We start from the raw sequence: 11784 nt of genomic DNA, 5'->3' as shown, positions 1-11784 counted from the left end.
GCCATGCCGATTGGTCTGAGGCTCCATCTATCAGGACTCAGTAACCAATCACAAGGGAGAAGAGGCGGGCACGCCTCTCGCGGACCAAGGGTTGCAAAAGTTGTAGACACTGAACAAACGACCTTTGGGATTGACTCTGTGAACCGAATACAAGCCAGTCACAGCCAGGCGTCGACCTGTGGCGGGTGAAAGAGTCCCCGTACTTAGGGACGTAGGCGACTCGGGTTTCGGCTACTCCTGCCTGCAGCCCTCGGTGGGGCACAATCTGTGCCCCGCAGGCTACACCCCGCATCTCCTCATTGGCTTCTTCAGGCACGTGGTAGGGTGGTCCCGCCTCCGGGTGGCCTGAGAGGCGGCACGCAAAGCCGCATGGATAGCTTGGCGCAGGGCCGATGGAGACGACGAAGGATCGAGGAGCTGCCGGCCGCAGGGGACTCGGTAAGCTCCGGGCGGGGCGCGAGCCGAGGGAGGCGGCGCCCAATCTGGCGCGCGGGCGGCTAAGGCGTGGCCTTTCCGGACGCGGGCTGGCTGGGCGGCGGAAACCCGAGGCGGGGCCGGGGGCGGGGCCAGGCAGAGGACTGTCCCGCCCCTCCAGCTGCGCTTGCGCACAGATGCCTAGTCGTGTGCTCCTTGGCCAAACCGTAATATCGTGTTATGGAATTTATGAGTCACAACCTGTGCCATAAGTCCGATCTAGCCACCATTCTCAATAAGCAAATCGAAAGAGCCAAGTCAAAAGTAAGAAGCAGAAAATTACTTATTTGTTGCAGCCGCATTGGAAGAGGGACAAAGGGATCCAGGGAACCACGCCAAATTTGACTTTGGAATTCTGAAGTGAGAGTAAAGGTGAACTAGAGCGCCAAGAATATCTAAGCAGTCCGTGTCAAAAGTGTGGCCCGGCCAACATTGGCTCATCATTGTCTTCTTGTGAGGTAGTCTGACAGGTTAGAACTGTGTGAAATCTCTATCCCTGAGACCCCTTCTCCCTTGGTCTGGGACTCTTTCCTTCTCCCAGCATGAGATTCTTAGGGAAATTCTCGTGTCTTTGGGGTCCGTTGTTTGAATAGTCTGATAGTCAGATTAAGAGTTGAATTTCTCAGAGTATCTCCATTTCTGCCATGTCTGTTAATGGAGGATCAGTGTGAAAGCCCAGGTGCTCAGAGTCAGTCTGTCGCAGGCGTCTAACTCCACCCCCAAACCTTGGGAGAGGGCTAGGGGAAAGTAAGCAGTGGAGGGTAAATGAAGGCCTCTGTGTCACATACTGCTCAGGAGCCCAGCCTGTTGCATCACCTCTACCTAGTGAGAGATCTCACTAGGGACCTGCACAAATTGAATTACAACCAAACAAAAACAAAAAAAACAAAAAAACAAAAAACCCAAGCCCGAACAAAACGAAAACAAAACAAAAATCAACTCACTCAATGTGTTAAGTAAGTTTATGGTTTCGTGTTGTGCCTCATTGTGGAACAGAAGTTTGAAGGAGGCAATCTCTTAGTGGAATTGTGCTCGCCTCTGCTTCTCCATGCAACTGAGCAATTCTTCCTCAATTCTCACCTTCATTTATTGCCTCTATTGTTTTGAGACAGAGCCTTCTCCAGTTCAGGCTGGCCTCCAGTGCCAGCGTTTATGCAGCCCCAAATGACCTTGTCTTCCTATCCTGCTGCCTCCTCCCAGAGCTGGGATTACAGGCATGCACCCTTAAAACTGGCTCCAGCATTTTATTTTTCTTGCTGCCCCCGTGCTGTAGGCTTGTGCATATTGATGTGTCTTTCCAGTTAGCACAGCAATGTTCCTTTTACTTGTGGTTTTGCTTTGAGAGAAGGCCTTTCTATGTATTCCACATTGGTCTGGAACTTTCTTTGTAGCCCAGGCTGGTTTTGTACCTCATTGCTTCTTCCTTTGTCTCCCCAGTGCTGGGTTTATAGACACAGCCACCACTCCCACCTGCAGGCAGCTTTAAGGTTTGTTTGTTTTGTTTCTACAGTGAAGCAAGAATGGCTAGGGTAGGGGTGGGGTGGCTCAGTGGTAAAGCAAGTACTTAGTATGCACAAGGGGGCCAATCAGAGTGGGAGAGGATTTCTGTGACTCTGATAAGGAACTTCTGTAAGAAAGTGTGAAGAAGGGGCCTGGAGAGATAGATCAGTGGTTAAGAGCATTTGCTGCTGCTCTTGCGGAGGACCCAGGTTTGGGCAAAGGATGTGGTAATCATTTCTCCAGAAACGACAGACAAACGGCCAGGAAGTATATGGAGATAACTCATCACTGCTCGGGAAATATATATCAAAATGCAATGAGGTCATACTTCCTATCTGAACCTTTGTATTTTCTTATAAGAAAGTTAGTTTCAACTTCTGCGTTTGAATCTGTGTTCCATGTCCATCAGCACAGCACAGAGCAGGTTCAAAATAACTGAGTTATTTTGTTTTTGGTTTGGTTTTTTTTTTTTTTTTTTTTTTTTTTTTTGATTTTTAGAGACAGGGTTTCTCTGTAGCTTTAGAGGTTGTCCTGGAACTAGCTCTTGTAGACCAGGCTGGCCTCGAACTCACAGAGATTCACCTACCTCTGCCTCCCGAGTGCTAGGATTAAAGGCATGCGCCACCACTGCCCGGCCTGAGTTATTTTATAAGTACTAAGTTCTCAGCTCCCTTTGTAGAACAGCTTCTTTTCTTCCCAGTAATCACCTTTGCAGCCCAGGTGGAAATCAGTTCCTTTTTAAATGGGAGGGTTGGTCCATAAATTCACCTTTGTGCTCGTACAGTACCGTAAGTACTGTGGTGCAAATGGGAGGTTCCTGAAAAGGCCACACCCGCCCATGCTAAAGGTTCTACAGATTGATTGAACTTCTATGACTATGGAAAGTTGCAGTGCTGCAGGACTTACAGGTTGAGAACCAAGATTCTCCAGCTGTCCCCAGTCACTTACAGCTGTTCATCCTCCTCCTCCATGTCACCCATCCTTGCGGCTATCAGACTAAAGCCTTTGGAATGTATTAATTTAGGAGACTCTTCACTTCCACGAGCCCAAAGAAAGAGGGCTATACGATAGACTGATTTCCTTGGTTGCAATATGCCTGCTACCTGATGCACCAGTGTGCCCAGTAAATGCCTTACGTTATCACAATTGCCTCTGCTTTCACAATGGGACGCATCATTCAGAGCCATTGTTCCTGAGTCACTCAGAATAAACCATTTCTTATTTCTTTTGACATTAAAGTTGTGCTTTGCAGATACTTAAAGTCAGTGTTGAGATCTATAAAGCAATTCTCAAAGTTTGTTCTTTTTGTAGGTTATGTCCACTCTTCTGGGTCCCTCGTTCCCATATTAATTTTAGGATCTTCCTTTTAATTCCTTCAGACAGGTCAGCCAGAGTTCTGCTGTGCTGAGGATTGACCCCAGAGCCTTGGTGTGTTAGGCAGGTGTTCGACCACTGAGTGACACCCCTAGGTCATTCTCCCCTACACCCTGCTGTGTAGACAGAAGTTTTGTTCTGCCAGTTCAACAGCTGTTCAGTCCCAAATAAACACTTAGAGGCTTATATTAATTATAAACTGTTTGACCTATGCTCAGGCTTATTACTAACTAGCTCTTAAGACTTAAATTCACCTATAATTCTTGTGTATGTTTAGCCATGTGGCTGGGTACCTTTTCTCTGTAAGGCAGTCTCATTTTGCTTCCTCTGCATATGGCTGGTGACTGACTCTCTGCTTTTCCTCTTCCCAGAATTCTCCTAGTTTGGTTGCCCCACCTATACTGCCTGCCTGGCTACTGGCCTGTCAGTGTTTTATTAAACTAATATGAGTGACAAATCTTTATAGTGTACAAGAGCATTATCCCATAGCACCCTTGTGTAAAATTTTAGTTTGATACAAGTTGGCTTTGAATCTATAGTTCCAATTTAATTCCACTATGACTTGGATCCTTTCCAATGTATGAAAATGGCTTATTCCAATTCCATGACCTCAAATGTGGTTTTGTGGTCTGCTGTTTTTTTTTTTTTTTTTTTTTTTTTTTTTTTTTTTTTTTTTTTGAGAGAGGAACCTTCTACATAGCCCTGGCTGTCCTGGAACTCACTTCATAGCCCAGCCTGGCCTATTTACAGTGATCCACCCACTTCTTCAGCCCAAGTGCTGGGATTAAAGGTATGTGTTGTAACAACTGGTTGAAGTGAGTTTCTTGTATACCATAATTGAGTCTTTTTTTTTTTTTAACCCTAATTGGCTCTGACTATGGAAATCTTGTCCCATGACTATTGATACAATTAAAACCCTTCACCTTTTTTGGAGGCAAGGTCTTACCACATAGCCCTGGTTGGCCTGGAATTCACTATGGAGACCAGGTTGACCTCAGACTTAAAGTGATCTTCCTGGCTTTGCCTCTCAAGGGATTTTTGTTGTTTGCTTTTTGAGGTAGAATCTCATATACCTTGGGCTGATCTTCAATTCAGGATGTAGCCCTGGATGACCTTAGATTTCTAATACTGCTTCTGCAGTGCTGGGAGTAAAGGCTTGCAGCTTACTGTTTGTTTTCTGTTTAGCCACTCATTGCTCATCTTTCCTCTTTTCCTCTTTGTTAGGTTTAATGGGATATATATTTTTTGATTGTGTGCTATTGATGTGGGAGTGTCATATATCAATCTGTTGATTTCATTGGTTAAGCAATAAAGAAACTGCTTGGCCCCCATAGGTTAAAACATAGGTGGGAGGAGTAAACAGAACAAATTGCTGGGAGAAAGAGGAAGTGCGCTCAGAGACGCCATGCTCCCCTCTCCCAGGCAGATGCGAGATGCGATAGCTCTGCTCTCTGGGGTACACATGATGAAGCTCCAACCCAGGATGGACGTAGGCTAGAATCTTCCTGGTAAGCGCACCTAGCGGTGCTACACAGATGATTAGAAATGGGCTAAATTAATATGTGAGAATTAGCCTAAAAGAGGCTAGATAGAAATGGACCAAGCAGTGTTTAAATGAATACAATTTGTGTGTTGTTATTTTGGGGCATAAGCTAGCCAGGCAGCTGGGGTGCTGGGGATGCAGCCACCCCACTCCTAATTACTACATGCTATTTCCCTCATTGGTTACTTAGTTTCAACTTTGCTGTTTGCTCTTGATCTAGTATGTAACTTTGTCAGGCTACAGCCAACCACTTCATAGTGAAGGAACTCCCTTGTCTTTCCTCTCGAGTCTGTTCTCTGTTGCAGTCCTCCATCTATTCTGAGCGACTCTGAAACCACCATTCTGCACTGCGCTGTTACTGTTTCACTCACGCAAGCCTTACTAGACTGGACCCTGCTGAGCTGTCCAGGTCAAAGGAGAGCTGCTCGTTGAAGGTGTCATTCCATAGACTTCTGTTTAAACCATTATGCTTTAAAGGTGTTTCCATAGCAAGAACCAAGAGACCATAGATTGTCACACAGAGTTCCATTGTAGTTTGATTCTTCTTTTAGTCTCCTGGAATGTTGAGGGTCAGGGGTTGCTTGGCATTTGTGTGTTGGTGATTGGACCCAGAGATTTGTGCATCCTTGGTGCCCTAAAACTGAGCAGAAATATCCTATGTCTATAGCTCCTTTTAATATTTCTTCTTAATTTTTTTTTTCAGTTTTAGGAAATCAAACCCAAGGCATTGCACATATTAGGCAAGAACTCTACCACTGAGTTGTATCCCTAGATTACTTTAGGAATTTTAGAGGACGACAGGTTGGCTGGTGATAATTACTTTCTACTATTGTTTGTCAAAGTATTTCTGTGTGTGTGTGTGTGTGTGTGTGTGTGTGTGTGTGTGTATGTGTGTGTGTGTGTGTGTTATGACACTAGGGATCATATACAAGGTCTCACATGCGATAGACAAGAGTTCTGTTGCTAAGCTACATCCTTAGCTTTCTTTTTGAGATAGGATCTCACTGCTTTACCCACACTGACCTTTAATTTGTTCAGTAGCTCTTCCAGAGGACCCTGGTTTGATTTCCACGTGGTGGTTCACAACCATCTATAACTCCAGTTCCAGGAGATCCAACACCCTCTTCTGACTTCTGCCAGCACCAGGCACACATACATATATGCAAGCAGACCACTCATCCACATAAAATAAATTAAATCTGACTTGTTCGGTAGCCAAGGCAGACTTTGAACTTGCGATGCTCCTGCTTTAGTTTTCCAAGTAACTAGGATTACAGACCCATACCACTAGATATAGCTAGGTGTCTCAAATTTGATGGCATCGGTAACCCCAGACACCAAAGAACCTCAGTAATTCCAATTACAATATCATGGAGAAAACTATGGCAGAAGCAGCTAATGAGAAAGTTGCTCGTGGGTTCTGATAGAAAAATGTAAAAGTAGCCAGATGTCAAAAACCAGCTTTGACAAAACTCATACATTCCAGGGTAGGTGTGTGAGGATTAGAATTATTAAGCAAAAGAAACAGAGATATAAGAGAATTAAGAGACAGAAACAACAGCATTGGGAGGGACATTCATTGAATACTGAATTCACCTCGTTTATTCTTCCACAAGCTTATAGAACTTCACTCCAAAAGGGAGGCAACAGAGTTCATTAACATGATATAAGGAATAGGCTTGAATTCTCCAATCTGGAGCAAATCCACCTCTATACTCAAAATACTAATTAACCATACCCTATGTCAGATTCTCTCATTTGTAGTAACCACACCTGTTGTCAAGAACTTTGAGGGAGCAAAAATAAGCTCAAACTCTCTGACCTAGATCTAGTCAAGGTAGAACAGGCTCACACCTGGTGTGTGCTCCTGCAGCCAGAGACATGGAGACAGAAACATAGAGTGCTGTGACTTCACACTGGAAATGGTCCTTCCGGAACAGTAGCGTTTTACCAATGGTAGACAGAGTTCTATTTATTTAGAATTCTAGACCTAGTGAAAGATATCTTTTGTGTTCAGTTTCTGATAACTTCTCTGGTTATTTTTGAGCTGAACAACCTTTTCTTTGAAAGTGTCTAATTTGCTACTGATTGTATCTAGTGCGGTTTTCACCTCAGGATTTGGAACCTTTAATTTGGAACCTGTACACGCACATATCCCATGTCTAACATTTTGAGCATGTGCAGTTATAGGAACCCTTGAAGTGTTCTCTTGTAATTCTTCATTTTCAAATTACAAGAGTTTGTTTTGGCCCAGTACTGTGAGCCTATGGACGATCAGAATGTCATGTTGGGGAGTGAGGCTTCTCACCCCACAGCGCCGTGGGCAGACAGAGAAGAAAGGTGGATGGATAGAGAGGAAGGGGTTAAGGACGAGGTATATGCTTTAAAAGGTACCCCATGCCTCTTATTAGCCAATGAGGCTATGATTCCATTAGTGAAGTTAACACCCTCACTGCCCATCTATCGGAACACGATCCAAGAACCGAGTCATGTGAGGAGAATTCTGAGTGTTCGTGGGAAAACAAGAGTCTTGCGACTTTTTACAGATTTGTTTATTTGTATGTTATGTACACCGGTGTTTTGTCTGAATATGTCTGTGTGAAGGTGTTGGCTCCCCTGGAGCAGGACTGACAGACAGTTGTGAGCTGCCTGCCATGTGGGTGCTGGGAATTGAACCCAGTGCTTCTGGAAGAGCAGCCAGTCAGTGCTCTTAAACTGCTGAGCCTTCTCTGCAGCCCGTGACTTCAGTTTCTTCAAACACAGAATTGTTCTTGACATGTATCTTCCTGCCCCTCCCAGGTGTAGCGGGTGGGAATGTGTTTCCTTCAGACGACTCGTTATTGCGTGCTGCTGTTCTCCTTTACGTGCCTCTGTGGAGAAATACGCTTTGGCCATGTGTGGCTTTTCTTTGTGGTTTTATTTTTTTTTAATTTATTTATTTATTAAGAATTTCTGCCTCCTCCCCGCCACCGCCTCCCATACAGCTTGAACTCACATGACGTTACTCACGTGACTCTTCTTAGCCTTCAGAGCATACATTGTCTGATACTCCCAGGAAAGCTGCCTTCTGTATGAGACTTCTGTTCCCCTCATTTATGGGCTCCATTCTCCCGGGTCCCACTGCCGCCAAAGTGGTGAACACCCGTCACTTCTGGGACCCCACCTTGGAACACTGCTGCACTGGGATCAAGCCTTCGGTTCATGAGACTCTGGGGGACACTTAGTATACAAACCATTATACCTAGTAATTTTTTATTAGTCATATATTGTCAATTAGAGGTGTGGTGGTTTGAATAAGAATGGCCCCCAGAGGCTCATATATCCAAATGCTTAGTCACCAGGGAGAGGCACTATTTGAATGGATTAGAAGGATTAGGAGGTGTGACGTCATTGGAGGAAGTGTGTCTCCATGGGCTTTGAGGTTTCAAAAACCCATACCAAGCCCAATATCCGTCTCTCCCCCCACCCCCCAGCCTGTGAATCACTATGTAGCTCTTAGCAACTGGACTAAACCTCTGAAACTGTAAGCAAGCCCCAAATTAAATACTTTGTTTTATAAGAGTTGCCATGGTCATGGTGTCTCTTCACAGCAACAGAACAGTGACAGGGACAAGAAGCATGGTGACATCTGCCTCAGAAAAGCTCACCCCAGCATGATGGTGACTTGTGAGAGCTGTGTCCCCGGAACTCCCTGAAAGGCAAGCAGGCTGTCCACAGAGTCCCATGTCCCTAGCAATTGTTTGCTGCTTGTGAAAACTCAGGGAGGGACCTCGTGCATCTTGTAACTTTCTGAGCTTACCAAGTCCTACAAAATTGAGTTTCCTATTTTCTTAGCTTTCTAAAATGAGCTTCCATCCAGGAGGATATGTTTCAATTCATAGGAAATGACTACACAACACAGAGGTACCCAGTGAAGTTGAGTTTGAAGGACTTTTTAAAAGTTTGAGCTGGGCTGGCGAGAGATGGTGCAGTGGTTAAGAGCATCTGGCTACTGTTCCAGAAGATTCCCGGCATCCACCTGTCAGCTCATAACTGCCTGTACCTCCAGTTCCATAGTCTATGATGCCTTCTGCTGGCCCCAGTGACCACCAGGCAAGCAAGTGGTACAACACACACACACACACGAAATAACATAAATAAATACATGTAAAAACATTAGGAGCTTTCAGCCACAGCGCTTGCTTCTTCAGAACCCTTGAGCCATGGGGTCCGGGTGGATGAAGAAGCCAACATGGAGACTGAATTGCAAAGATGAAAGATAAAGCATAGGTGCACCCGTGGAGGCTGAAGGAACAGATATAAGGGATGCTGGGGCCAGGGACCCTGTTGTGAGTTGTTGGGCTACATGCTGCTGGCAACAGCACATCTGGAACTTTCGTCACCATCTGATCCCCAAGACCACCATTGAGACATCTGCCTTGTTCCTTACCTGAACCACCCGAGCCCACCTGTGCCCTGAGTCTGTATGTAGCATTCTGACTGGCTCTGTTGTCAGGGGTGTGCAAATGTAGTGTAAATCGAAAAAGTCACCCCTTCTGCTAAAAGCACAAAGAGTTAAGACTATCCAATCTTAAGTGGTTTCTACCTTGTTTTGACTGAGACTATTTTAAAGATTATCTTAGAGAAAAAAAAAGTTCAGCAGCAGCTACTACACAGCCAACCCAAAGCCCCCGAGGCCTGACTTGGCTCCCTAGTCTGCCAAGTCAGCCTTAGTGACTCCGTACCCTTCCTGTGCTCTCCCCTCTGTGAATTCTGTGGGCAAAGGCAGCAGTGTGGTGTATCGTGTCCCGGCAGACCGGCCACTGCTTTCATGGACACCCTCAGGCAGGCCAGGCTCTTGGTCCAGAGATAACAGACTCAGGATGGTGAGAGGACAGGTAATTTTGAGTTCCAACCTGGAGTACTTTTGCTGCAGGTTCACAGGCTTTGATGTGAACGAACCAGAAAGCACCAGGTCTGCCACGTTTATCAATTCTTACTGTTATGAACTGGTTTAAAAAACTGGAGAGGGTGGGTGGGTGGCTAGGTGGGTAAGAAGGTGGAACTGTTTTTTTATCCCTCTGTTCTATCGGTGGGTAACTTCAAGACCTACCTTTGCTAGCACTTGGGAAATTATCCAATAAAGCCAGTAGTCCTTGTCAGCAAAACCACTTAAACGTATTGATGGCTTTAACACCATCCCAGAAACCCTAAGGGGGTCTAACTTAAAAGTACAAAGATGGAGAGCTGAATCTGCCCGTTTCACTCCGTTGGATGCAGATTTGATAGCTCGTCTGCTGAGTGCGGTCCCCAGTGGAACCCTAATGAGCGCCCGTTGATGAGGCAGGGCCCTCCAACAAAGCCCTTCGCTTTGCCCTTTGGTGGTTATTAAGATTTTCTTCCTCAGTCATTCTAGCCCACTCCTCAAGAAACAAGCTACCGAGCCATCGCCCCCACTTTTTTTTTTTTCTCTTAGAATTTGCTGAGCTGAGTGCTGTGCCTGACTTGGTTTAGTTATGTTTGGCCCTGATCCTCCTTGGTGAAAGGAACCAGCCAGCAGTTCGCCTTGGGTTGTGACCCTGACCTAAGTGTTTGCCTACAGCTACACAGAGTATCAGTCCTTTCCAGCTGGGGTCAGATTTTTTTTTCTTTTATTAGAGATGCATGGAAAAGTGGAGGGGAGAGGAGGGTCTACAGGAAGACATTTTGCCCTGCTGTGGACTTCCTGCCTGACTGCCGTACTCAGCAGCCACCCTGGAAGGACTGTGGGTTGACTTTGGTTATCAGGTGCTCAGCACCAGGAAGAGGTGCACAGTAGGTGTTCTGGAAACACCTCCTGGTCTGACTGACTTGGAGAGCACACGGGTTTAGCTGCAAAGAAATGACGGAAGCCTAGAAGAATATCAGATCGCTGATGTTTCCAAAGCATCATTTATTTAGGAAAAACTAGAATTCAGGTGTGTCATAACAAAATGAGGTATTTTGTACAATTCATTCACGCCAATGAAAAAAGAGAAAAAGCAACCCGTGATTCCAGCAGTTGGGAGGCTGAGGCAGAAGGATCACTATGAGTTCAAGGCCTGCCTGAGCTGCAGAGGAATACTAAGTCTCAGGGAAACCAAACCCAAACAGAAAGTTCTCGTAGTTGTGTCATCTGTTTCCTTATCTGGACTGCAGCTTGCTTCTTCTGAGTTCTCTTAGAGTGCTCAAGACCATGTTGTTGGATGAATGCGGTGTCAGTTTTCTTTAAGTGTGCAGCCCCTGATAACCTGACCGACTCCCAGAAGCCATCAGGTGTCCTCAGGTAGGGCTAGGGATTCACGAACCCCTTCTTACGCCATGCTAAAGTGTTGATGGGCTGACTGGGGTGTGGGCACCAACAGCCGCTGTGAGCTCTTGAGTACAGTGGCCCTGTCATGTCCAGAAGGCTCTGTCTCACTCTGGTCTTCCTGGACCCTTGGCTCTGATCATCTTTCTGCCCTTTTCCCACAGTGACCCTAAATTTAGCCTTGGTGGGCAGGCCTGCCCCATCTGTGGCTGAACTTCAACCAGCTGTGAGTTTCCATGTTACCCAGCATCCTCTGCGCAGACATTTCTCTGCTGAGATCTGAGAGCCGCGCTGATCTAGGCGTGTAAGAATGAGAATTTAGAGAGATTTGATATTGTGTCCTCAGATCCTTTTTTCTTTTGAAAACAGCCTATTTTGCTCATTAAAGAAAAAGCTTAATTTACATATTATTAAGTTAACTTTAAAAAAGGATTTATTTTTATTTTCTATTTAGGAGTGTTTTGCCTGAATGTGTTAGGGTCTGAGAAAAGCCCCCAAAGAAGACCAACAACCATGTATGCAATAACACGAGTGTTTTACTGATTTTAGCATTGGGGTGGCAAAAGAGCAACCCCCAAAGAAGACC

At 45.5% G+C, this 11784-nt stretch overlaps 1 protein-coding gene across 1 annotated transcript in view; it reads left to right on the top strand.

Annotated features, from left to right (window-relative positions):
• The first annotated feature begins 335 nt into the window (after positions 1 to 335).
• Positions 336 to 11784, top strand: part of C8H10orf143 (chromosome 8 C10orf143 homolog) — a 36961-nt gene continuing 25512 nt past the window's right edge. The window contains exon 1 of the mRNA XM_026781517.1: positions 336 to 438. Coding sequence (XP_026637318.1) covers positions 370 to 438 — 69 coding nt within the window. The 5' untranslated portion in view covers positions 336 to 369. The remainder of the gene's footprint in view (positions 439 to 11784) is intronic.

The sequence above is a fragment of the Microtus ochrogaster genome, chromosome 8 (genome assembly GCF_000317375.1).
Source record: "Microtus ochrogaster isolate Prairie Vole_2 chromosome 8, MicOch1.0, whole genome shotgun sequence".
Classification (NCBI taxonomy): Eukaryota; Metazoa; Chordata; class Mammalia; order Rodentia; family Cricetidae; genus Microtus; species Microtus ochrogaster.
This window is presented reverse-complemented; position numbering and strand designations above follow the sequence as displayed.